Source organism: Drosophila biarmipes, chromosome 2R (genome assembly GCF_025231255.1).
Source record: "Drosophila biarmipes strain raj3 chromosome 2R, RU_DBia_V1.1, whole genome shotgun sequence".
Classification (NCBI taxonomy): Eukaryota; Metazoa; Arthropoda; class Insecta; order Diptera; family Drosophilidae; genus Drosophila; species Drosophila biarmipes.
The window spans coordinates 13,132,589-13,151,775 of NC_066615.1; the positions used below are offsets into that span (position 1 = coordinate 13,132,589).

The 19,187-nt window shown below is 44.6% G+C and overlaps 6 protein-coding genes across 6 annotated transcripts; 2 read left to right on the top strand and 4 right to left on the bottom strand.

Moving 5' to 3' along the window:
- The first annotated feature begins 825 nt into the window (after positions 1 to 825).
- On the top strand, positions 826 to 2,722 carry LOC108030370 (cytochrome P450 6a9). Its single transcript, XM_050887710.1, has 2 exons — positions 826 to 2,007; positions 2,068 to 2,722. The coding sequence occupies exons 1-2, from the start codon at positions 912 to 914 to the stop codon at positions 2,484 to 2,486; spliced, it is 1,515 nt and encodes a 504-aa protein (XP_050743667.1). The 5' UTR covers positions 826 to 911; the 3' UTR covers positions 2,487 to 2,722.
- Positions 2,723 to 2,739: 17 nt separating this feature from the next.
- On the bottom strand, positions 2,740 to 4,617 carry LOC108029931 (probable cytochrome P450 6a19). Its single transcript, XM_017102425.3, has 2 exons — positions 3,286 to 4,617; positions 2,740 to 3,225 (listed from the first exon to the last, which is right to left on the bottom strand). Exons 1-2 carry the CDS (start codon positions 4,430 to 4,432, stop codon positions 2,798 to 2,800), a joined length of 1,575 nt encoding a protein of 524 aa, XP_016957914.2. The 5' UTR covers positions 4,433 to 4,617; the 3' UTR covers positions 2,740 to 2,797.
- Positions 4,618 to 4,774: 157 nt separating this feature from the next.
- Positions 4,775 to 8,359, bottom strand: LOC108030172 (uncharacterized). Its single transcript, XM_050887368.1, has 4 exons — positions 7,260 to 8,359; positions 6,764 to 7,181; positions 5,382 to 6,478; positions 4,775 to 5,319 (listed from the first exon to the last, which is right to left on the bottom strand). Exons 1-4 carry the CDS (start codon positions 8,344 to 8,346, stop codon positions 4,892 to 4,894), a joined length of 3,030 nt encoding a protein of 1,009 aa, XP_050743325.1. The 5' UTR covers positions 8,347 to 8,359; the 3' UTR covers positions 4,775 to 4,891.
- A 2,168-nt stretch (positions 8,360 to 10,527) lies between these two features.
- LOC127011008 (putative protein TPRXL) lies at positions 10,528 to 11,125 on the top strand. The gene has a single exon (XM_050887711.1). It carries the CDS (start codon positions 10,535 to 10,537, stop codon positions 11,072 to 11,074), a length of 540 nt encoding a protein of 179 aa, XP_050743668.1. The 5' UTR covers positions 10,528 to 10,534; the 3' UTR covers positions 11,075 to 11,125.
- A 250-nt stretch (positions 11,126 to 11,375) lies between these two features.
- Positions 11,376 to 14,006, bottom strand: LOC127010976 (probable cytochrome P450 6a17). The gene is made up of 3 exons (XM_050887369.1): positions 13,768 to 14,006; positions 11,955 to 12,889; positions 11,376 to 11,896 (listed from the first exon to the last, which is right to left on the bottom strand). Exons 1-3 carry the CDS (start codon positions 14,004 to 14,006, stop codon positions 11,481 to 11,483), a joined length of 1,590 nt encoding a protein of 529 aa, XP_050743326.1. The 3' UTR covers positions 11,376 to 11,480.
- A 526-nt stretch (positions 14,007 to 14,532) lies between these two features.
- On the bottom strand, positions 14,533 to 19,152 carry LOC108030173 (uncharacterized). Its single transcript, XM_044091628.2, has 5 exons — positions 17,245 to 19,152; positions 16,617 to 17,049; positions 16,449 to 16,495; positions 15,111 to 16,214; positions 14,533 to 15,053 (listed from the first exon to the last, which is right to left on the bottom strand). Exons 1-5 carry the CDS (start codon positions 18,308 to 18,310, stop codon positions 14,638 to 14,640), a joined length of 3,066 nt encoding a protein of 1,021 aa, XP_043947563.1. The 5' UTR covers positions 18,311 to 19,152; the 3' UTR covers positions 14,533 to 14,637.
- Positions 19,153 to 19,187: the final 35 nt, after the last annotated feature.

The window sequence follows — 19,187 nt, forward strand, 5'->3', positions numbered from 1 at the left end:
GAAATGGAAAATATCTGAATAAGGTAGAAACACGTACTTATAGATACATACATGTGTATGACTTATACTTTAACAAAAGCGATTTCAACTGAATCACCTTTTTTCGATTTTTTTTCCATAGAATGTTTAAATAATTTCTTATAGGAAGGTCAGAGAATGTTTTATATGCGAGCTCTTTAGGCTTATTTTATTTCTCTTCTATTTACAAATTATCTCTTTTCACACACTTAGTTTCAGAAGACGTAAACTATTTTCTTATGAATGGATACTTGATAGTCATCGTTACTCGGGCCTTTTAGTTCTCAGTAATTTTTGCGAGGCGACAGACAGACAGACGGACAAACGGACATGGTTAGATGGACTCATCTAGTGATGCCTTCACTGCGTTGCAAACTTTTGGCTGAATTCATAATACCCTCTGCAAAGGTATTATAAAAATCATTTCTATATCATATCATCGGTATTCAACAATAACAAAAGAAATGATAAAGAATAAGATAGCGTTTTTAAGGGAGAGTCTATAAGCAAAATTAAGTTGAGGTAGGTTCGATTCTCTATTAAAAAAATGTTTTATATTCGAGCTCTTTAAAATTTTTAAGATAACAACCATCTCTTCAAAATGAAGTGCTCTTATGAATTCGTTAGATAAGAACCTCCACTTTAGAAGAGAAATTGCCCGCGGAAAAAAAGTCTATAGAGAACAAATAACTTTTTGAGTCAAATAAATTTATTATACCTATGCATTTCGTTCAAAGAAATCTACTTAAGTACATGGACTCTCTCGCTTTCTTCTGAATTTGTTTAGGTAGTGAGCGGAGCTTTTGCTTTCAGTATGCTTCTGAAGCTCAACTGGACTACATTCGCGGCTTTTTGTGGCGGCGGATTATTTTTACCGCACCCCAGCTGATGTCATGAGTGTTTACATTTTTCTATTGACGACTTTCGCAGTTCTAGTGGGATACCTGGCGTTGAAATGGCGTCGTGCCCTGCAGTACTGGCAGAACCTGGGCATTCCGTGCGAGGAGCCCCACTTCCTGATGGGCAGCCTGTCGGGAGTGCAAACCAGTCGAACATTCTGCGACGTTTGGGTGGATTACTACAATAAGTTCCGTGGGAGTGGCCCCTTCGCGGGCTTCTATTGGTTCCAGCGACCCGGAGTACTTGTGCTGGACACCTCGCTGGCAAAGCTTATCTTGATCAAGGAGTTCAACAAGTTCACCGACCGTGGATTCTATCACAATACCGAGGACGATCCCCTGTCGGGCCAACTGTTCTTGCTGGACGGCCATAAGTGGAAATCTATGAGACACAAGCTATCATCTACATTTACATCCGGGAAAATGAAGCACATGTTTCCCACCGTTGTGAGGGTGGGGCACGAGTTCATCGAAGTCTTTGGGAAGACGCTGGACAGGTCCTCCATTGTGGAGGTGAAGGACATTCTGGCCAGATTCGGCACAGATGTGATTGGCACCTGCGCCTTCGGCATAGAGTGCAGTAGTCTCAAGGATCCAGAGGCCGAATTCCGGGTGATGGGTCGAAGAGCCATTTTCGAGCATCGCCACGGACCCCTTGCGATTGCGTTTATAAATAGCTTTCCGAATCTGGCCCGTAAGCTTCACGTGAAAATAACCATACAGGAAGCCGAGGACTTCTTCCTGCGCATCGTCAAGGAAACAGTGGCTCTTCGGGAGCAGAATAACATACGTCGCAATGACTTTATGGATCAGTTGATCGATCTGAAAAACAGTCCACTGACAAAGTCTAAGACTGGGGAAAACGTGAGTCTTACGATCGAGGAAATAGCAGCTCAGGCGTTTGTGTTCTTCGGAGCTGGCTTCGAAACCTCATCGACCACCATGGCTTTCGCCTTGTACGAACTAGCCCAGCACCAGGACATCCAGGACCTGGCGCGGAAAGAGTGCCAGGAGGTTATTGCCAAGTGCAACGGGGAGCTAACCTACGAATGTATGAAGGATTTGGTCTATTTGGATCAGGTAATATCGGGTGAGTATAAGATACATTTTTTATAAACCTAAATAGCTAACTCTCTTTTATATCTCATAGAAACCCTGCGCCTCTACACCGTTCTTCCCGTCTTGAACCGCGAATGCCTGGAGGACTTTGTTGTTCCTGGCTATCCCGAATACGTTATCAAAAGGGGAATGCCCATTTTGATTCCCTGCGGAGCCATGCACCGCGATGAGAACTTATATGCCAACCCGAATACCTTTGACCCCGAGAACTTCTCCGCCGAACGCGTCAAGCAGCGCGACTCCGTGGAGTGGCTTCCCTTTGGTGAAGGTCCAAGAAACTGCATCGGTATGAGATTTGGCCAGATGCAGACTCGGATCGGATTGGCTTTCCTCCTCAAGAACTTCAAGTTCTCCGTGTGCGACCAGACCACGATTCCCATGGTATACAGCAAGAAAACCTTCCTGATATCAAGCGATAGCGGCATCTTCTTGAAAGTTGAACGAGTCTAAGATTCATTTTGTTGAAACATTCAACTGTACCATAACATTATTTCCTTGCTTAAGGTACATGTTGCTAAATCTATACACATTTATAGTACAGTTTAGCAGACATATGTTAACGTCGTCGAACCGGATAGTGACTAACCGCAGGCAAATGGTTTTACTTTACTAATTATCATTAGTTGTCTTATCACTAAGTGATTATTAAAAATAAAAATAAATTCTTATCGTAACGCAATAACAAACCAGAGATTGTGTTTATAAATCAATATATTATTTCGGTGCCTATGTAATTAACCAAAACCCTTGAGGAACGAATTTCAGTGCTTTCCAATCTTGCTGACATTAAGGTTAATTCCACCTTCGGAGCTCAGCAAAAAACTTTTGATACTGTACGTGATCGGAACCGTCGTCTTAGTGGGATGCAACTCGAACTTAAAGTTGTGAATGAGCAGGGCCATTCCAATAACGACCTGCATGCGTCCAAAGCGGACACCTATGCAACTCCGAGGACCATCCCCAAAGGGCAGGAAAGTGCATTGGGGACGTTGTTGCATCTGCTCCTCATCAAAGCGTTCCGGTATGAACCTTTCCGGTTCCGGATAGAACTCTGGATCGTGGTGGATGGCCAGAGTCGGCACCAGAACTCCAGTGCCCGCCTCAATGAAGTACTGTGGATTGGTGTGCACATAGTCCTTAGTCGCTGTTCGGACCAGGTGGCCCACCACAGGATGTTTTCTTAGGGTTTCTTAAAGAGGAATTTGGGAATACAAAATGTACCAGGTTGTATCGTAAGCCATAAACCTACCATCGATGACCTTTTCCAGATAGGGCATCTCCCGCATGCTGTCATAGTCCAATTTACCCTTATATTTCTTGAGGACTCTATCGACTTCGGTTCGTAGTTTATCCTGAACACCCTGATTGCAGGCCAGCTCATATAGGGCAAACCCGATGGTGGTGGAGCTCGTTTCAAAGCCAGTCAGGAAGAATATGAAGGCCTGTGCAGCGACCTCATTGAAGGTGAGGCCATTTTGCCTATCGCCATTATCGTATTTTAGCTTTATATCGATCAGCATATCCATGAAGTCGTTCCGGGCTATCTTGTTCCTCACCCTATAATCGATGGTCTCCCTGACAACATTCAAGTAAAACTCCTCTATCTCCGGGGGCAAGGTCTTTATTCCCAGCTTGGCGGATAGCTTGGGCGCCCAGAAGATGAGCAGGTTCACCAGTCTGCCATGACGTCGTTCGGTAATCGCCGAAGTTCCCATTCTGACGAATTCCGCCTTGGGATCCCGTAAGCTATTGCACTCCAGGCCAAAGGCGCAGATTCCAATCACATCCGCTGTGAAACGGGCCACGAGATCGGTGACTTCTAAGGTTCGCGGAGAGCATGAGATCTTCTCATGAATCACCCGAATCAACTCCTCGCCCACGTTCAGGACAGTGGGGAACATGTTCTTAATTTTTCCAGACGTAAAGGTTGGGGTCAGCTTTTGGCGCAGATTTTTCCACTTTTCACCCTCGATAGCCGTGAGATTACTGGTCAGTGGATCGTCCTTTTCGTTGTGATATACTCCGCGATCGTGGAACTTTTCAAAGTCTTTTATCAGCACAGTTTTTACAAAATCAATGTCGGTTATCACGATGAATTTCTTGGCAAAAACGTAGAACCCCACGAAGGGGCCGGCGGTTTGGTTCTTGTATTTAAAATAGGTTCGCTTGAGAATGTGGGACATTTGCATGGTCCTCTGGAGTTCCACCGTGTTTCCATACGGAAAGTTGGGTGGATCGTGGGGAATACCCCGACGCTTCCAGTACGTATAATGCTGCTGGACCCACCAGACCGCGAGGCCGAGAGCACCGACCAACAACCCAACCAGAACCAACATTTTGGGAACACTGAATTGGTAAGCTGAGAATGTGTTACCTATATTGAAGTCGATATACATAAAGAGCTTTGGGCTTTCATTTCACACACCGCTTTGTTCTAATTAAATTAATAGCAAATAATAATTAAAGCTAATAATATTAAAGCTGAGTATAATAAAAGATGTTTTGGTTTTATGGAGCATGCTCTTTTATGTAAGGATAGCTAAAATGTTTAGTTATAAGTCAAAGTCATAACTCTCTTTAACTTTCTTTACATTTCTAAGTAATAATTGGACACAAAAATAAGATACTAATTAAAATCTGTTTCGTACGAAACTTTAATGCTTTCTCAAATGTGTTTATATTAATGTTTATATTTATCGAAACTACTTGAGAATAGTCGTAAATCCCCTTAGAATTAATACACTTTTGAAGACCTGCCCTTTGGGGCTCAATATATTTATAAATACAACAAAATTAACAAAATCATAAATTATTTGAACAACATTAAAAAAAACTATAACATACTTTAAAAACGTTTAGTCTCTGACTACCTTACTGACATTAAGACTAATACCGCCCTCGGAGCTCAAAAGAAGGTTCTTGATTTTGTATTTGATGGGAACTGAAGTCTTCGTGGGATGCAATTCGAACCTGAAATTGCGGATGAGTAGGGCCAGTCCAATTATGACCTGCATCCGTCCTAAGCGAAATCCTATACAATTCCGAGGACCAGCTCCGAAGGGCAGGAAAGCACAGGCAGGGCGCTTTTTAATCTGCTCCTCATCGAAGCGCTCGGGGATGAACTTCTCCGGCTCCGGATAAAACTCGGGATCATGGTGGATGCCCAAAATGGGCACCATAACCCCAGTGCCGGGTTCTATGGAATACTTAGGACTGCTGTGGACATACGATTTAGTTGCGATGCGAACCAAATGGGCAACCACAGGATGTTTTCTGAGGGTTTCTAGGCCGGAGGAATAAATATTTTGCCATTTTGCTGGCCTGAGTAATAAGGGAGTAGCTCACCATTAACCACCTTATCCAGATACGTCATCTCCAGCATGCTGTCGTAGTCCAGTCTTCCGTTGTGCTCCCTTAGGACCCTATCCACTTCAGTCCTAACGTTTTCCTGTACATCCTGATTGCAGGCCAACTCATACAGGGCAAAGCCCATGGTGGTGGAGCCCGCCTCAAAACCAGCCAGGAAAAAAGTAAAGACCTGGGCAGCGACCTCATTGAAGGTTAGTCCGGTTTGCCTGTCGCCATTATCGCTCTTTAGTTTCAATTCAATCAGCAGGTCCATTAAATCGTTCAGGGTTACCTCGTTTCTAACCCTATAATCTATGGTGTTGCTTACAATACTCATGTAGAATACCTGCACCCGTGGAAGTAGGAGCTGCAGTCCCAGTTTAACAGCTAGTTTCGGGGCTCCAAAGATTAGGAAGTCCACCAGCCAACCATGACGTCGTTCTCTGAGAGCTGAGTAGCCCATTTGGACAAACTCCGCCTTGGGATCCCTTAAACTATTGCATTCCAGGCCAAAGGCACAAATTCCAATCACATCCGCTGTGAAACGGGCCACGAGATCGGTGACTTCCAGGGTCTGTGGTGAGCTTGAGATTCTCTCATCAATCACCCGAATCAGTTCTTCGCCAACGCTTAGAACTGTGGGGAACATGTTCTTCATTTTTCCAGGCCTGAAGGTAGGGGTCAGCTTGTGACGCAAGTTTTTCCACTTTTCGCCCTCCATAGTCGCCAGATTACTGGTCAATGGATCGTCCCTTTCGTTGTGGTAGACTCCACGATCGTGAAACTTGTCAAAGTCCCGTATCAGCACGGTCTTCACAAAGTCAATGTCGGTGATCACTATGTATTTCATCGCATAGAGGTAGAAGCCCACGTAAGGTCCGTCGGTCTGGTTCTTGAATTTCAAGTAGGTTCTCTTGAGGATCTGCGCCAACTGCATTGTCCGCCAGAGTTCTTTGCTGTTGCCGAAAGGAATGTGGGGCGGATCGTGCGGAATACCCCGTCGCCTCCAGTATGTGTAGTTTTGAAGCACCCACCAGGCGGCGAGGGCTAAGGCACCGACCAGCAAACCAAGCAGAACCGCCATCTTCAGAACACTAATAAGTAATAGACCAAGAGACCTAGAGAAGCTTTGCTTGATCCTATCGCTCGCCACTCTATGTTTACTCGATACTCTTCTATTCTGCAGCTCTTTTTTGTGTTCATATTTAGGGTCTGATTACGTATCAAACAGAAACAAACAGCTGATATCGACACTCTTTAATTTGTGAACCCTAGCCGAGGGTGTTGTAGCTCTTACAAAAATTTAATTTTAAACTATATCATATTAAGCACCCTGAGAATAGGGTTTCCGTACTCTACTTCAATATTCCAAATCTCACTTGGAAAGCTTCTCGACTCTAAGGTGAATTCCATTTTCGGCGGATATAAGTATGTTTTTCACGACAACCTTCATAGGTATTTGCGTCTCTGGGGCAACACTAAACTTATAGCCTCTGATAAGGTGGGCCAGTCCCACGCAGGCTTGCATCAACCCAAATCGAAGTCCAATGCAGTTCCGAGGACCTTCGCCAAATGGAAGCCAGGTGCACGAGGGTCTCGCAGCGATTGCCTCCTCCGTAAAACGCTCTGGCTTAAATTTCTCGGGTTCGGGATATATGTCAGGATCATAGTGGATGCCAAGAGCTGGAATCACAACGACAGTGCCCTTGGCAATAAAGTACTTCGGGTCTTCAGGGGAAAAGTCGGTCCCGGTCATTCTCGTAAGATGAGCCAAAACTGGATACTTGCGGAGGGTTTCTGGAAGCAAACGAAATGATTATTATTTGCTTACAAGTTATTAGGTATAAAATAATAATACCACATTAAGTTACTTACCCATCACAACCTGCTCCAGGTACTTCATCTCCTTGATTCCCTCGTAGGTGAACTGGTGGTTGTGCTTGCCCAGAACATCATAGATCTCCTTCCTGACCTTATCCTGAATATCCTGGTTACGAGCCAGTTCATAGAGGGCAAATCCCATGGTCGTAGAGCTCGTCTCGAAACCGGCCACAAAGAAAATAAAAGCCTGGGCCAGTATCTCGTTGAAGGTCAGGCCATCCTCTGAGTTTCCAGCCTGCTCTTTTTGGTACATTTCGATCAAGCTGTCCATTAAGTCATGCCTCTTCTCCTTGGTCTTCAACCGATAGTCCACTGTGTCCCTTACAATTTTAGTGTAAAAGTCCGTCACTTCCTGAACGTTCAACTTGAGGCGCAAGCGGCGAGATAACTTTGGGAATCCGAAAAGAATGAAATCCAGCATTCCTCCGTAACGACGTTCGATGATCGCCCGTTTGCCAATGGTCACAAAGTCCGCCCTTGGATTGTGCAGACTGTTACAGTTGAGACCGAAGGCGCAGTTGCCGATTACGTCAGCTGTGTATCGGGCCACTAGATCCACAATTTCCAGAACTTGGCCTTGACCGGAGGTGATTTTGCCGCTGAAGACCTTATCCAATTCCTCTCCAACCCCCACAACAATGGGAAACATGTTCTTCATTTTCCCGGACGTAAAGGTGGGCGTTAGTTTATGCCTTAGGTGACGCCACTTCTGGCCTTCAATGCTGAACACGGTGGCCGAAAGTGGATCATCGATCTCGTTGTAGAAGATGCCGCGGTTCTCGAAGTGATTAAAGTCCTTGATCATCACCCTCTTGACCAATTCCAAGTCGGTAATCACAGCAGTTTTGGTGAAAAAGAAGTAGAATCCAGCGAACGGATAGTCCGAGCTCTTGTACTTCAGATAGTAGTCCCGGAAAATCTTTGCGATGTGCCGCTTCTTGGGCCAGTCCTTTATGTTTCCGAACAGTGGGTGGGGCACATCGTGGGGAATACCCCTCCTCTGCCAATATCCGTGGCGACGGCGGGCCACGAACAAGAGTAGCGACACCAAGAGCGCGACCAGAGTCAGCAACAGCGCCATACCTGGTTCAGGTTTCGTTCTTTACTGAGTTCAGGTTCGGAAAGCTACGGGGTTTATATAAAGAGCTTACTCTTGCAGTCTTTACCGAACTCTTATCTTATTGATAAGGGCTTTTATTGTTTGTGCTTGATATGCGATAGTGCGATGCCAAACCACTGAAACACCTCAACTTATTTCACATTATTGAAGGTACATTTCATAATAAATATATCAATGTATTAGCCTATGATAGTTAATGTTTATATTTACTGAGAGAAGCGAAAATATATCAATTGCGGTACGTAATCGAATCGATCAAAAAGGCCAATCAAAATAATACTCCGCGTTTGTTTTCTGCTCCCTCAAGCAAATGATATAGCAATATGTTGATGTATACATAATCTAATGTATACAATACAAAAGATTGTTTATTTAGAAATATTATCTTCCTGCGTTATATATAAAAATAATATTTCTGAACAGAAAAGTTTTTTTATACCTGCTTCAATAAGTGGTACATAGAGTACTAAATAAATTAAAATAGAGTGCTACATTTTTTTTAAGTAACCAACCAGTCAATGAAGGCGTCTTTCACACAAAAAATAAGGTCAATATAAATACGATTCCCGTAGTGTAATGCAATCCTTTTCTTATATTGTATTGTTATGTAAAAATATAAAATCTTTTCTACTCATAAGTATAAGAAATCAATTTACAAAAAAATAAAAAACAAAACCGAAAGCAATAATATCTTATTCCAATTTGCCAATCGTGTCAATGGGATCTATAGAATATAGTTTCGAGATAAAGTCCGTTTTGGCTCATGTAAGTATATACTCTTTGAACTACCACAGTAACAAATCATTTCCACAGACAGACAAGCCTCTATCGATTCTAAGGACCTTTGCATCATGATCAAAATAAAGGAGCGACAAACAAGTTTGGTTGAATCGATCTTTTTTACAAAAAACAAGAAAGGAAGGTATCTTCGGCAAGCCGAAGCAAACCATTGCAGTTATAAGAAATAATCAGTTTTAACACCACGCGAAATTTTTAAGGATTGTTGCTGGTTTCAGTGATACTAAAAAAAAAAATTATTTCATTCTTTTCTTTAGACAATTTTTTTGAAATCTACATATATGGCAGATTAATCCGATTTTTATTAATTATTTTATAAAAAGCCCCAAAGCTATAATTTGTTTCATAAGTTTTTGCCACCAATTTTCCGAGCGTTTCTATGACAGCTGTATGATATAGTCGTCCGATTCGACTATATATCTTCGGCTGGTTCCGACCTATATACTACCTGCATTACAAAGAAGACTTTTGGAAAAGTTTCAGCCTGATATCTTTAAAACTGAGAGACTAGTTTGCGTAGAAACGGACGGACAGACGGACGAAAAGACGCACGAACAGACGGACGAACAGACGGACGGACAGACGGACAAACAGACGGACGGACAGACGGAAATGGCTAGGTCGACTCGTCTAGTGACGCTGATCAAGAATATATATACTTTATGGGGTCGGAAAAGTCAATTTTTTGACAACAAAAGAGTCTTATTGCCGCCAATGATGAAAATCGAATGTGTTGAAGAAGTACTTGGAGACTTCGAGGAAGGAAAGGTCTTTGTCGAAGGATCGGATGACGGGGAAGACGAAGTTAGGATTAGTTAGAACCACATCTTTAGTTCTGGGTTCTCTCACTATAATGAAGATCTGTAAACTCCGATGGGGAATGTTGTCAAGTGGTGCATTTGCTTAAGATGTCTGAAAAAAGCATAGCAAAGTTTTAAGTGTCTGCCTTAACAATACAGAATCTCATAGTCGGTTGTTTGCTAGTGTGCAAACATAGTCTCAGAATTACTTTCTGCATTTTAGCCTGCTCTTTAGGAAGGGTAATACTCAAAAATAGAATTAAAAACGAGCAAGCACACAATGGAAAGTTGATTCCATATATTTAATCTTTTAATCTCAGTACAAGCGTTCCAATTATTGTTTGCACAATTGTTAACAAAAGACTATCGCAAACAAATCCACATGATCCACGCGTTCATTAAGACAAATATTAGCACCATTTCCAGACCTTTCAAACAATGGCTAAGTGGACCACAGGCCACGTGTTGCTAACAGATTCCCTATAAATACTCGAGTTCCAGCCGAAGTCAGTACAGATCTTCAGTACGGTGAGAGATACACAGAGCTAAAGATGCGATCCCAACTAGTCCTGGCCCTTGGTCTTGTGGCTCTCGTGGCGGCCGCTCACGGCGCAGCCACGGATCCAACCTCGTCGCCCCCTGACGCTTCACCAAATACAGCTCCTTCCAAGTCGGATCCAACCTCGTCGCCCCCTGACGCTTCCCCAAATACCGCTCCTTCCAAGTCGGATCCAACCTCGTCGCCCCCTGACGCTTCCCCAAATACAGCTCCGTCCAAGTCGGATCCAACCTCGTCTCCATCTGATGCTTCGCCAAAGACATCTCCTTCCACGTCGGAGCCAACCTCAACTTCAGACCCTTCGACATCTTCAGATCCTTCCAGCACTTCTCCGTCTTCGTCGAGTAGCTCCTCAGACAGTGACAGCGAGGTGGACGACCTCAAGAAGAAGGTTCGCAGGCTTCGCAGGTTGAGGCGCCGTGACCTACGACGAGAGAGACGGCTGGAGCGCCAGGCCGTGGCTAGGCGTCAGGATCGGCGACAGGTTATACACCATCAGAGGCGTTTGAGAAGGCGCAACCGTCGGGGATAAAAAGGGTTACTCCGAATTAAATTGTCAAGAAAATTGATTAAAATTATATGAGCAAGCAATGGTTTTTCTTATAAGTATATAACAACTCGGGAACATAAATTATACTTTAAGTTTTTAGAAAAAGTCGATTTTCAGTGCTCACTGCAAAAATTGTAGGGGTCACATAAGAAAAGCATGCATTCAAAGTTAAAAAACCTGAAACAAATAGTTTGAGTGGAATGGCTTTTACTTTATATACTGTAAATGGCCGAAAATATTATTTAATATAGGGGCTATAAAAATAAAGCAACGTAATGGTAAATGCTTTACACCTATTAAGCAATCCTAGCTTGTCATTTTATTTAATAATTTAAACAGCTGGGATGCGCATTACATTATAAAACTTAATCTTATTAACTGAGTCTTGTTAAAGCTTCTCCACTTTCAGATGGATTCCATTATCGGCGGATATAAGTATGTTTTTCACGACAAACTTCATAGGTATTTGCGTCTCTGGCGCGACACTAAACTTGTAGCCTCTGATCAGGTAGGCCAGTCCCACGCAGGTTTGCATCAACCCGAATCGAAGTCCAATGCAGTTCCGGGGACCTTCGCCAAATGGAAGCCAGGTGCACGAAGGTCTCGCAGCGATTTCCTCGTCAGTGAAGCGTTCCGGCATAAATTTCTCAGGTTCGGGATATATATCTGGATCATAATGGATGCCAAGAGCTGGAATCACAACGACAGTGCCCCTGGCAATAAAGTACTTTGGATCTTCAGGGGAAAAGTCGGTCTCGGTCATTCTCGTAAGATGAGCCAAAACTGGATACTTGCGGAGGGTTTCTGGGAAAAAAGAACGATTATTAAGTATCAAATAATAATACCACATTAAGTTACTTACCCATCACAACCTGCTCCAGGTACTTCATCTCCTTGATTCCCTCGTAGGTGAACTGGTGGTTGTGCTTACCCAGAACATCATAAATCTCCTTCCTGAGGCGATCCTGTACATCCTGGTTTCGGGCCAGTTCGTAGAGGGCGAATCCCATGGTCGTAGAGCTCGTCTCGAAACCGGCCACAAAGAAAATAAAAGCCTGGGCCAATAGTTCGTTGAAGGTCAGGCCATCCTCTGAGTTTCCCGACTGCTCATTCTTGTACATCTCTATCAGACTGTCCATAAAGTCGTGTCGCTTCTCCTTGGTCTTCAATCGGTAGTCAACGGTTTCCCTCACGATCCTGGTGTAAAAGTCCTCCGCCTCCTGAATGTTCAGTTTTAGGCGCAGGCGACGCGACAACTTGGGAAATCCGAACAGAAATATGTCCAGCCTGTTGCCATAGCGATGTTCGGTGATGGCTCGCCTGCCAATTGTCACAAATTCTGCCTGGGGATTGTGCAAACTATTGCAATTGAGACCGAACGCGCTGTGACCTATTACGTCAGCGGTGTAGCGTGCCACCAAATCAACGACCTCCAAAACTGGACTTTGGCCCAATTCAGTCTTAGCACTGAAGATCTTATCCATTTCGCCTCCAACTTTCACAACTATCGGAAACATGTTCTTCATTTTGCCGGACGTAAAGGTTGGTGTGAGTTTGTGCCTCAAATGACGCCACTTCTGTCCATCAATGCTGAACAAATTGGCCGAAAGTGGATCATCGATCTCGTTGTAGAAGACGCCGCGGTTCTCAAAGTGATTGAAGTCCTTGATCATCACCCGCTTGACCAATTCCAAGTCGGTAACCACAGCAGTCCGGGTGAAAAAGAAGAAGAACCCAGCGAATGGGTGACCCGAGTCTTTGTACTTGAAGTAGTAGTCCTGGAATATCTGGGCACGTCTGGACGGACAGACGGACAAACAGACGGACGGACAGACGGACATGGCTAGATCGACTCGTCTAGTGACGCTGATCAAGAATATATATACTTTATGGGGTCGGAAAAGTCAATTTTTTGACAACAAAAGAGTCTTATTGCCGCCAATGATGAAAATCGAATGTGTTGAAGAAGTACTTGGAGACTTCGAGGAAGGAAAGGTCTTTGTCGAAGGATCGGATGACGGGGAAGACGAAGTAAGGATTAGTTAGAACCACATCTTCAGTTCTGGGTTCTCTCACTATAATGAAGATCTGTAAACTCCGATGGGGAATGTTGTCTAGGGGTGCATTTGCTTAAGATGTCTGAAAAAAGCATAGCAAAGTTTTAAGTGTCTGCCTTAACAATACAGAATCTCATGGTCTTTCACGTTAGTCGGTTGTTTGCTAGTGTGCAAACATAGTATCAGAATTACTTTCTGCATTTTAGCCTGCTCTTTAGGAAGGGTAATACTCAAAAATAGAATTAAAAACGAGCAAGCACACAATGGAAAGTTGTTTCCATATATTTAATCTTTTAATCTCAGTACAAGCGTTCCAATTATTGTTTGCACAATTGATAACAAAAGACTATCGCAAACAAATCCACATGATCCACGCGTTCATTAGGACAAATATTAGGGGAAAGCACCATTTCCAGACCTTTCAAACAAAGGCTAAGTGTACCACACGCCACGTCTTGCTAACAGATTCCCTATAAATACTCGAGTTCCAGCCGAAGTCAGTACAGATCTACAGTACGGTGAGAGATACACAAAGCTAAAGATGCGATCCCAACTAGTCCTGGCCCTTGGTCTTGTGGCTCTCGTGGCGGCCGCTCACGGCGCAGCCACGGATCCAACCTCGTCGCCCCCTGACGCTTCACCAAATACAGCTCCTTCCAAGTCGGATCCAACCTCGTCGCCCCCTGACGCTTCCCCAAATACCGCTCCTTCCAAGTCGGATCCAACCTCGTCGCCCCCTGACGCTTCCCCAAATACAGCTCCGTCCAAGTCGGATCCAACCTCGTCTCCATCTGATGCTTCGCCAAAGACATCTCCTTCCACGTCGGAGCCAACCTCAACTTCAGACCCTTCGACATCTTCAGATCCTTCCAGCACTTCTCCGTCTTCGTCGAGTAGCTCCTCAGACAGTGACAGCGAGGTGGACGACCTCAAGAAGAAGGTTCGCAGGCTTCGCAGGTTGAGGCGCCGTGACCTACGACGAGAGAGACGGCTGGAGCGCCAGGCCGTGGCTAGGCGTCAGGATCGGCGACAGGTTATACACCATCAGAGGCGTTTGAGAAGGCGCAACCGTCGGGGATAAAAAGGGTTACTCCGAATTAAATTGTCAAGAAAATTGATTAAAATTATATGAGCAAGCAATGGTTTTTTCTTATAAGTATATAACAACTCGGGAACATAAATTATACTTTAAGTTTTTAGAAAAAGTCGATTTTCAGTGCTCACTGCAAAAATTGTAGGGGTCACATAAGAAAAGCATGCATTCAAAGTTAAAAAACCTGAAACAAATAGTTTGAGTGGAATGGCTTTTACTTTATATACTGTAAATGGCCGAAAATATTATTTAATATAGGGGCTATAAAAATAAAGCAACGTAATGGTAAATGCTTTACACCTATTAAGCAATCCTAGCTTGTCATTTTATTTAATAATTTAAACAGCTGGGATGCGCATTACATTATAAAACTTAATCTTATTAACTGAGTCTTGTTAAAGCTTCTCCACTTTCAGATGGATTCCATTATCGGCGGATATAAGTATGTTTTTCACGACAAACTTCATAGGTATTTGCGTCTCTGGCGCGACACTAAACTTGTAGCCTCTGATCAGGTAGGCCAGTCCCACGCAGGTTTGCATCAACCCGAATCGAAGTCCAATGCAGTTCCGGGGACCTTCGCCAAATGGAAGCCAGGTGCACGAAGGTCTCGCAGCGATTTCCTCGTCAGTGAAGCGTTCCGGCATAAATTTCTCAGGTTCGGGATATATATCTGGATCATAATGGATGCCAAGAGCTGGAATCACAACGACAGTGCCCTTGGCAATAAAGTACTTCGGGTCTTCAGGGGAAAAGTCGGTCTCGGTCATTCTCGTAAGATGAGCCAGAACTGGATACTTGCGGAGGGTTTCTGGAAAAAAAGAACGATTACTAAGTATCAAATATAATACCACATTAAGTTACTTACCCATCACAACCTGCTCCAGGTACTTCATCTCCTTGATTCCCTCGTAGGTGAACTGGTGGTTGTGCTTACCCAGAACATCATGAATCTCATCCCTGAGGCGATCCTGCACATCCTGGTTTCGGGCCAGTTCGTAGAGGGCGAATCCCATGGTCGTAGAGCTCGTCTCGAAACCGGCCACAAAGAAAATAAAAGCCTGGGCCAATAGCTCGTTGAAGGTCAGGCCATCCTCTGAGTTTCCCGACTGCTCATTCTTGTACATCTCTATCAGACTGTCCATAAAGTCGTGTCGCTTCTCCTTGGTCTTCAATCGGTAGTCAACGGTTTCCCTCACGATCCTGGTGTAAAAGTCCTCCGCCTCCTGAATGTTCAGTTTTAGGCGCAGGCGACGCGACAACTTGGGAAATCCGAACAGAAATATGTCCAGCCTGTTGCCATAGCGATGTTCGGTGATGGCTCGCCTGCCAATTGTCACAAATTCTGCCTGGGGATTGTGCAAACTATTGCAATTGAGACCGAACGCGCAGTGACCTATTACGTCAGCGGTGTAGCGTGCCACCAAATCAACGACCTCCAAAACTGGACTTTGGCCCAATTCAGTCTTAGCACTGAAGATCTTATCCATTTCGCCTCCAACTTTCACAACTATCGGAAACATGTTCTTCATTTTGCCGGACGTAAAGGTTGGTGTGAGTTTGTGCCTCAAATGACGCCACTTCTGTCCATCAATGCTGAACAAATTGGCCGAAAGTGGATCATCGATCTCGTTGTAGAAGACGCCGCGGTTCTCAAAGTGATTGAAGTCCTTGATCATCACCCGCTTGACCAATTCCAAGTCGGTAACCACAGCAGTCCGGGTGAAAAAGAAGAAGAACCCAGCGAATGGGTGACCCGAGTCTTTGTACTTGAAGTAGTAGTCCTGGAATATCTGGGCAATGTGCCGCTTCTTGGGCCAGTCCCTGATGTTTCCGAAAAGTGGGTGGGGCACATCGTGCGGAACACCCCTCCTCTGCCAGTATCCGTGGCGACGGCGGGCCACGAATAAAATCAGAGACACTATAACCACGATCAGCGACAGTAACAGCGACATCTCCCGTCCACGTTCGGCTCAACACTGAGGTTGCAGTGGGATGCTACACTGCTTATAAGGTCGCTCTTACTCTCTTTCGCCGATCTCTTAGGTGCTTTACATTGCTAAAAACATGTACACTTGCTTGTTGAATACACAAAATTATACTCCCATCAGGCAGTAAATATTTTTTCAACAGGTTATTATGAGAAACAATAATATTAATCAAAATCTCAGGTGCTGGTGAAATGCTCCTCACCAAATTTGGATACCTAAGTATACCACATAATGAGAGTGACGGCAAAAGTATTTAATCAAACTTGTGAACCCCAATGAGGTAGATTAGAAATACAACTTTGGTACGCTTGTAGAATGATAAAAAGTAGTTCATTCATTCACCGACATATGTACAATCTGGGTATCTGTTAGATAAGAGCTACTATCTCCGCAGCTGGCTTAGCTTTTGGACCTTCAGGTAAATGCCATTGGCGGGGCACAGTAGAATGTTGGACTTTAGAAACTCGATTTTCGGGTCGGTTCGCGGACAGACGCTGAAGTGAAAGCTCCGGAGCAGGTTGACCAGGCCAATGGTCGTCTGCATTTTGCCGAATCTCATGCCAATGCAGTTTCTGGGGCCATCGCCGAAGGGCAGCCAGGAGGCGGTGGGTCGCTGGGCCAGTTGATCGGCCATGAACCGCTCCGGTATGAACTTGTGGGGCTCGGGATACAGGGCGGGATCGTGGTGGATCCCGTAGACCGGGATAAGTATCATCTGGTCGGGCTCAATGTAGAAATGTCGGTCGCCCTTGGCGGCATACAAGTGCCTGGAGATCCGAGTCAGCTGCGGTAGTATTGGATACTTCCGAAGCGTTTCTGGGGAAAATAAGAAGAACAGATCGTCATTATAATTTGTGGTGTCCGAATCATCGTCAAAACTAACCATCAGAAGTTTGAACGTTAAAAATCAGGAACCCTTTATGATTCCACTTTTAGAATATTATATTTTTATCCCCGGTAATATAAGTTCTGTACATTGTATTAAGTATTTTAAAGCTGGCTAGGACCCACCTGCAATGACCAGTTCCATGTAGCGAAGCTCCTGCATGGAATCATAGGTGAATTCTCCCTGATGCAGTTGTAGGGCCTCGTCGATTTCATTGCGCAGCTTTTCCTGCAGCTCCGGCTGTTTGGCCAACTCGTAAAGGGCAAATCCCAGGGTCGAAGCGGAGGTGTCAAAGCCCGCCACAAAGAATATAAAAGCCTGGGCGGCCATTTCCTCGATGGTGAGCTCGCCCCGCTGCTTCATTTCGATCAGCAGGTTCATAAAGTCGTTCCTCACGATGCCCTGCTCCTCCCGCTGCTTCACAGTTTCCCGGACGATGCCCACATAGAAATCCGTAATGTCCTGGTGGATCTGGCGCATGCGCAGCAGTCGGGCCAGATCGGGAAAGCTCTCGATGAACCCATCGATCAGCTTGCAATGCCGACGCTCTGAGAAGGCTCTCCTGCCCATGGTGGCGAACTCGGCCTCGGGGTTTCGGAGCCCATTGCATTCCACGCCAAAGGCACATCGCCCGATCACATCGGATGTGTAGCGTGACATCAGATCCCCGATCTCGATGATGCCGCACATGGCATTGTCCGCCAACTCGCCGCACACCTGACCAAGCTCCACGCCCACGGCGCAAACTGTGGGAAACATATACTTCATCTTGGCGGAGCTGAAAGTGGGCGACATCTTCTGGCGCAAGGGTCGCCACTTGGGTCCGTCGATGCGGAAGAGATGACCGGTCAGGGGATCATCCCGCTCATTGTGGTACATGCCACGATCCTCAAAGTTGGCGAAGTCCCGTATGAGGATCTGCTTGGCCAGTTCCAGATCCGTGATCAAAACCACGGGTCGCAGCATCATAAAAAACCCCGCGAAGGGGGCTCCATTGTTCTTGAACTTCTCATACAGCGGGGTAACAATGTCGATGAAGTGCCTCGTTCTCCGGAACCCGTCCATATTGCCCACGGGGAACCGAGCCGGATCACAGCCGATTCCCCGCCGGGTCCAGTAACTGTATCGCGTGCGCACAAACCAGAAGACCACTGCCAGGGCGATCAGAAGTAGGGCCACCACATCCAGCATCCTCTCTATGCGGATCTCACTTTCAACTGAGCACTGGGAAACGCCTCTACGCGATTCGCTTCTAATCAGCTGCACTTCCAATGTAAACAAGCCCAAACAGATAACCTCGTCAAATGGAACCTCGGTTGAGCGAAACGAAATGGAATCGAACCTCGGACTTAAAAGCTTCGAGCTGCACTAAAGCTAAGCCAACGAATCAGGGGAGACAAGTGCAGTTAACCCGACTTGACCTTGACTAATACTCGACAGATTAGTAGAGGCCTAAATATATTTCATATAGATTTTTAATACGAATTTATATAGATTTTATGTTATATCCTTGAAATGAAATATAATTCATATAGATTTATAATATGTATTTTATATACATTTCATGATATCATCTTTACGAAACGAACTTTTTTTATAGATAGGTATAGATAGATTTTTTGATATCGCGTTTACGAAACAAGGATTGTTTTTAGATACTAGATATGGATATACTCGTAAATATATTCAGACATCGCCTTTACGGTATTAGGTTTCTTTTTGTATAAGTTATTCGTAATGTAAGAAGATAACAACATTCGTTTAAAAGTATACAACAGGTGGAGGAATGCGTTTCCGACCCTATAAAGTACCAAACAAAACACGGTTAACATGTCGTGACGACCGCAGGTTCAACTTTCATTGAGTTTGGATATGTAAATACTTTTTAAAATTAGTTCATGAAACTAAACTAGTAGATATATTAAGATTCCCAGTGGGAATTTTGGATTAATTTGTAATATTATTAAGCCGCGTTGTACAAAGTAGCTATTGGTGTTGTATTCAGGTGAGCAATGTGCTATAAGGGGTAACGTTTGAATGATTAGAGCCAAAGTTATGGGAACTTGAT

Coding starts and splice junctions, on each gene's coding strand:
- LOC127011008 (XM_050887711.1), top strand. CDS start 10,535: ATGCGATCCCAACTAGTCCTGGCCCTTGGTCTTGTGGCTCTCGTGGCG.
- LOC108030172 (XM_050887368.1), bottom strand. CDS start 8,346: ATGGCGCTGTTGCTGACTCTGGTCGCGCTCTTGGTGTCGCTACTCTTG. Junction 7,182..7,259: donor CCTGGAGCAGGTTGTGATGG/GTAAGTAACTTA, acceptor GTTTGCTTCCAG/AAACCCTCCGCAAGTATCCA. Junction 6,479..6,763: donor AGAGTCGAGAAGCTTTCCAA/GTGAGATTTGGA, acceptor ATTACTTATTAG/TGTTCTGAAGATGGCGGTTC.
- LOC108030173 (XM_044091628.2), bottom strand. CDS start 18,310: ATGCTGGATGTGGTGGCCCTACTTCTGATCGCCCTGGCAGTGGTCTTC. Junction 16,496..16,616: donor CTAAGCCAGCTGCGGAGATA/GTAGCTCTTATC, acceptor GGGGTTCACAAG/TTTGATTAAATACTTTTGCC. Junction 16,215..16,448: donor TCATTATGTGGTATACTTAG/GTATCCAAATTT, acceptor CTCAGTGTTGAG/CCGAACGTGGACGGGAGATG.
- LOC127010976 (XM_050887369.1), bottom strand. CDS start 14,006: ATGTCGAAGGGTCTGAAGTTGAGGTTGGCTCCGACGTGGAAGGAGATG. Junction 12,890..13,767: donor AAGCGTCAGGGGGCGACGAG/GTTGGATCCGTG, acceptor CTGTCCGTCCAG/ACGTGCCCAGATATTCCAGG. Junction 11,897..11,954: donor CCTGGAGCAGGTTGTGATGG/GTAAGTAACTTA, acceptor CTTTTTTCCCAG/AAACCCTCCGCAAGTATCCA.
- LOC108030370 (XM_050887710.1), top strand. CDS start 912: ATGAGTGTTTACATTTTTCTATTGACGACTTTCGCAGTTCTAGTGGGA. Junction 2,008..2,067: donor TTTGGATCAGGTAATATCGG/GTGAGTATAAGA, acceptor TATATCTCATAG/AAACCCTGCGCCTCTACACC.
- LOC108029931 (XM_017102425.3), bottom strand. CDS start 4,432: ATGTATATCGACTTCAATATAGGTAACACATTCTCAGCTTACCAATTC. Junction 3,226..3,285: donor TCTGGAAAAGGTCATCGATG/GTAGGTTTATGG, acceptor TTCCTCTTTAAG/AAACCCTAAGAAAACATCCT.